General features: G+C 51.5%; 1 protein-coding gene across 1 annotated transcript; it reads right to left on the reverse strand.

Annotated features, from left to right (window-relative positions):
• Window positions 1–4,723: 4,723 nt before the first annotated feature.
• On the reverse strand, window positions 4,724–5,638 carry LOC135999610 (olfactory receptor 14J1-like). The gene has a single exon (XM_065653174.1). It carries the CDS (start codon window positions 5,636–5,638, stop codon window positions 4,724–4,726), a length of 915 nt encoding a protein of 304 aa, XP_065509246.1.
• Window positions 5,639–5,904: the final 266 nt, after the last annotated feature.

Raw genomic sequence — 5,904 nt, forward strand, 5'->3', positions numbered from 1 at the left:
GATACTGGTGGGTGAAAGACTGGACAGGAGCTGGGAATGTGCGCTTGCAGCCCATAAGGTCAAACATATCTTGGGCTGCATCCAAAGGAGCACGACGAGCAGGTCAAGGGAGGGGATTCTGCCCCACTCCGTGAGACCCCACTTGGAGTCCTGCATCCAGCTCTGGGGTCCTCAGTACAGGACAGACATGGAGAGACCAACACCCTCCATACTCCAATCTCCTTTCAGGCAGTTGTAGAGAGTGAGAAGGCCTCCCCTCCACCTTCTTTTCTTCAGACTAAACAGCCCCAGTTCCCTCAGCTGCTCCTCATCAGACTTTTGCTCCAGCCTCTTCACCAGCTCCATTGCCCTTCTCTGAACTTGCTCCAGCACCTCAAGGTCTTTCCTATAGTGAAGGACGCAAATTTGACCTCAGGTTTCAAGGTGGGGGCCTCACAAGCGCCAACTACAAGTGGATGATAGCTACCCTGGTCCTGCTGGCTGTGCTACTCTTGATGCATGCCAGGATGCTGGTGGCATTTTGTCCACCTGGGCACACGCTGGCTCATGTTCAGCTGGCTGTCAATCAACACGCCCACATCCCTCTTTTCCAGGCAGCTTTCCAGCCACTCTTCCCTGAGCCTGTACTGCTGCCTGGGGTTGTTTTGACCCAAGCGCAGGACCCGGCACTGGGTCTTACTAAATCCCAGACAACTGGACTGAGCCCATCATTTCATCTGGTCCAGATCCCTCTGTAGAGCCTTCCTACGCTCCAGCAGGTCAACACTCCCACCCAATTTGGTGTCATCTGCAAACTTACTGAGGGTGCATTCGATCACCTCTTCCAGACCATTGATAAAGAGATTAAACGGAACCGGCCCCAATACTGAGCCCTGAGGAACACCACTCGTGACCGGCCACCAACTGGCTTTGGCTCCGTTCACCACAACTCTTTGGGTCCGGGACTCCAGCCAGTTCTTTATCCATCACAGATAACCCATCCAGGCCATGAGCTGCAGCTTCTCCAGGAGATGCTGTGGGATACGGTGTCAAAGACTTTGCTCAACTCTAAGCACACAATATCCACAGCCTGTGTGGTGGATTCACTCCCCCACGACAGACTTTCCTTCATCTGCTAAGCCGGTCACCTTGTCATAGAAGGAGATCAGGTTGGTCAAGCAGGACCTGCCTTTCATAAAGCCATGCTGATTGGGCCCGATTGCTTGTCTCCTATGTGTGACCTCAGAGTCCTTTTCCCAGCCATGTTCCTGCTGTTTTCCTATCCCATGCAGAGGCAGAAGGGACCTCACAGTCCCCTCCACAGCCATTGGCTTCCTACTGGACTGTGAGTTCCTGAGACACAGCTGAGCACATGGCATCGTACCCAGCCATCACCCTCCTTGTGGTGCAGTGTGTGAGCAGATAAAACTAAGCTGCTTTCATCAAATTCATCTAATAGATTTCCCATCAAGGGTTTGAGCGGAGAAACGTTCCTCAGAGGAGCTGCTCTGTTTACACTCGTGCATTTTATATCTCTGCTTCTGCCTCAATTTATTTTTCTTCTTCCTCTGTGTATTCTGTCTCAAAAGAGTTCTCCAAGGAAAAGATTAATGAAATCGTACAATAATGCAGGTTGGAAGAGACCCCTGAACACCATCTCTATTCAACTGATATTTATGGCACCCCAAGGAAGAGCTGATAGCATTTGTGCTCACTTGGGTTCATCTCACCATATGCACACAATGGACATGCACAAGATATGTATGTTTACAACTCATCTGTACAATGAATATATGGACTTTTTACCTAGTATTTCATAGAATCGTAGAATGTCCTAAGTTGGAAGGAACCCGCAAGGAACATTGAATCCAACTCCTGTCCCTGCACAGGACAACTCCACAGTTCACACCATGTATCTGAGGACGTTGTCTAGTCTCTTCTTGAACATTGTCAGGTTTGGGGCCATGACACCTCCCTGAGGAGCCTGTTCCAGTGATCCAGCAACCTCTGGGTGAAGAACCTTTTCCTCATGTCCAACCTGACCCTCCCCTGGCACATCTTCCGCCATTCCTGGGGTTCTGTCATTAGTCACTAAAGAGAAGAGCTCTACCCTGCCCGTCCTTCTCCTCTTGTGAAGAAGCTCTAGCTAACATGAGGTCTCGTTTTAGTCCTTTCTTAAGCTCTGATGCTGAGAAACCCCTTGGTTTGCTTTCTGAAGCAGAAAGGAGAAACCATGACCTCCAGGCAATGGGAAGGGGGATCCTGTCCCTCACACACCGCTCAGGGCTCTTCCTGGGACCGTGGGATGTGGGTGTGCAAGGCCGAGGGAAGGACAGCACTGGTACAACAACTTCCAGCTTCCCCATGGGGCTGCAAGGAGGCAACGAGGCCCCAGTGCCATGAGGACAACATGTCTTCTCCTAGGCCTCAGTGGCACAGACAACTGCCATGGCCAAGGGGACAGAGACCTGGGTTCTGTTGGTCCCTTCCAGCCTTGCCAGCGCCCTTTGCCATCTCCATCACAGGCTGTTCTACACCGTCCTATCCCTGCCCCTCTTTCCCTGCAGGCTGCACACACCCATCTCCCTTCCCCACCTGCTCTCACCCCAGCATTTCTGTCCCTTCACTGATGTGTCTGCACCCTCACTGGCTGTTCTTTGGAACACAAAGCCACGGGCTGATCCAGCTCCCTCTGCGTGACCTCTTGCACCACAGCCCTGCCCTTCCAGTCACATTTCTTCCTCCTGATATCCAGTCCTCACCTTCGAAGTTGCACTTTGTGATATTTTTTTTCGCTTTCCTGCTTCTTCCCACTATCAAGGAAAGCTCACCCATCTCAGAAACTTCCCTTCAGGCAGGGAACCCAACCTGTTAGGCTTCTTCTGGTCTTTTACCTGACTGCAGAGAAGTAACCTCACCGTGACCTTCTAAATCCCAGGACTGCTGTTGGCCTTTCAGCTTCTCTGATAGACACGACCATGTCCCTGCTTCTGTCCCATCATGTACTCAGATGAGATGAACATGACAATCCGTCTCCAAGGCCTCTTCCTGGGTGGGACCTGTAGGTATTTAGGCAGAGGTTCTTTCCCAGCCGTGTCCCTGCTGCTGGCCTGTCACCTCCAGAGACAGAACTGACCTAACTGTCCCCTTCACAGCCACACGCTTCCGACTGGATTAGGAGACACTGACACACAGCTGATGTCATAACACACCATACCCATCCATCAACCTCCTATGGCCCAGGACCTGACCAGATGAATGTATGCTTGTATTATGGAAGTTATCAAATGTATATCCTACTAACGATTTGAGCACATAAACATCCCAGTGCTGCATCCAGGCAGATTGCTCTGGTATGTAACATCCAACATGAAGTGACCTCTAGACACCGTCTGCCCCACAGGCCTTCATGGAAGCTCAAGGAATGGCTGTTTATTTTCACTTGGGCTCATCTCACCTCGGGTTCCTCTCACCTCACATACATGATGTGCATGCTCACAGCTCATCTGTTCAATGAAAACCTCCTGTTGCCACTCCCAAGGGATGGGAGGAACCTCAGCCCTAAGGTGTGTCCCCCTGCTCTGTCTTCATATGAAGTGTCCCCTGTCATATGGAATGGGCACAGGGATCTCAGTTCAAGGAAGCACATCCCAGTGCTGCATTCACGTGTTTATCCATGGGATGTTACTCCCAACATGAAGTGACCTTGAGACACTGTCTGTCCCATGGGCCTTCATGGAACTCCCTGGAATAACTGATGGTGTTTGTGATCACTCGGTTTCATGTCACCTCATGTAGATGATGTACATGTTCACATCTCATCTGTACAAAGCAAACACGGACTGCTGAACTACTCATTCGGTGTCCATCCATGGAGGGATGAACAACTTCTGTGGGCTGGGGTGAGAGGCCAGTGCTGGAAATCGTGGTTCTGAGGGGCCAGTGCACGACGATTGTCATGAGGCCCCTTCCGCGGGGTGTCCAGTGCACATGGGCACAGCCCAGACCCTGCTCTGCTGGTCCTGCAGGTCTCTGGCAGGAGGCCTGGCTGTGCGAGGACACTGCTGTGTGCCCAGCCCTGCACACACACACTGTTTATCTCTACACTGGTGTTTCAACCTTCAGGCTGCATTCTTGTGCATGTTGCTGAGAGAAACTTGAAGAAGACAAAAGCTTTCAGGCACTGCCTTCAGAAGATCACTTTTCTTTATAGAAGCACTGTTACGGAGGCCAGCTCTGTCACAGAAGTGCCCATTGCCTGTCCCTGCCTGTGGTCACAGGGCTGACACACAGCAGGACGGTGACCAAGCTGCCACAGTGCTAAGGTTTGCACCAACACAAGGGATGAGAAGGAGCACGTGGCAGTGCAATGAGAACAGCTCTGGAAGACCAAGGGCTGCTGCTCCCTCTCAGTGTTGCCATGAGGGACTCTGTTCCCCTCCAACAATGCACACGGGAATCATCCCGGCAGCTCAAAAAAGGCCTTGGAGGAAGGATATAGTGAAAAACAAGTCACTACAGGAACCTTTATTTTGTTTAGAGACAAGGAGAGTACTGCTCCGCATTTACACAACCAATGCATATAAAAGAAAAGCTGACAGAGAATTAGAAAGGAGATGACAAAATTATCACAATAAGAAAACAACTAATAACAACATAAAATCCAGACGACATGCTGGACCTGTGATTAGCTACATTAAAACTCATATAGAAGCAGATGGGCAGTTTATTGCTTCAGAAAACACTAAGATATGAGTTTCCACAGGGCACCCTTGAGCTCCTGGTTCCTCATGCTGTAGATGAGGGGGTTCACTGCTGGAGGCACCACTGAGTACAGAACACACACCACCAGGTCAAGGGATGATGAGGAGATGGAGGGGGGTTTCAGGTAGGTAAACATGGCAGTGATGATGAACAGAGAGACCACAGCCAGGTGGGGGATGCACGTGGAAAAGGATTTGTGCCATCCCTGCTCAGAGGGGATCCTCAGCACAGCCCTGAAGATCTGCACATAGGACAGCACAATGAAAACAAAACACATAAAACCTAAACAGGCACTGACCACAAGAAGCCCAGCTTCCCTGAGGTAGGAGTTTGAGCAGTAGAGCTTGAGGATCTGGGGGATTTCACAGGAGAACTGACCCACAGCATTGCCCTTGCACAGTGGCAGTGAAAATGTATTGGCCGTGTGTAGCAGAGCATTGAGAAACCCAGTGGCCCAGGCAGCTGCTGCCATGTGGACACAAGCTCTGCTGCCCAGGAGGGTCCCGTAGTGCAGGGGTTTGCAGATGGCAATGTAGCGGTCATAGGACATGATGGTGAGAATATAAAATTCTGCTGAAGCTAAAAAGAAAAACAGAAAGAGTTGTGTAGCACACCCTGCATAGGAAATGACCCTGGTATCCCACAGAGAGTTGGCCATGGATTTGGGGACAGTGATGGAGATGGAGCCCAGGTCGAGAAGGGCGAGGTTGAGGAGGAAGAAGTACATGGGGGTGTGGAGGTGCTGGTCACAGGCTATGGTGGTGATGATGAGGCCGTTGCCCAGGAGGGCAGCCAGGTAGATGCCCAGGAAGAGCCAGAAGTGCAAGAGCTGCAGCTCCCGTGTGTCTGTGAATGGCAGGAGGAGGAACTGGGTGATGGAGCTGCTGTTGGACATTTGTTGTTGATGAGCATGGAGCACTGTCACAGGAGCAAAAGACAGTGACAAGTTAGGGGAGACTTCTCTGAGCAAAATCAAAGCCATTGCTTATGCACCCTCCCCCTGCTCCACACCCTCTTGTCCTTTTCCAGACCTTCCTTCAGCTCCGTGGCTGAGCCCTGGGTGGTGCTGGCTGGAGGTGCCGTGAGGAGCAGGATCTGTGCCCGCTGGCTGCCCAGGAGTCAGCCCTGCTCTGCAGCAGGGGGTCATGGGAACGGGGGCAG

The sequence above is a fragment of the Caloenas nicobarica genome, chromosome 29 (assembly GCF_036013445.1).
Source record: "Caloenas nicobarica isolate bCalNic1 chromosome 29, bCalNic1.hap1, whole genome shotgun sequence".
Taxonomy (NCBI): Eukaryota; Metazoa; Chordata; class Aves; order Columbiformes; family Columbidae; genus Caloenas; species Caloenas nicobarica.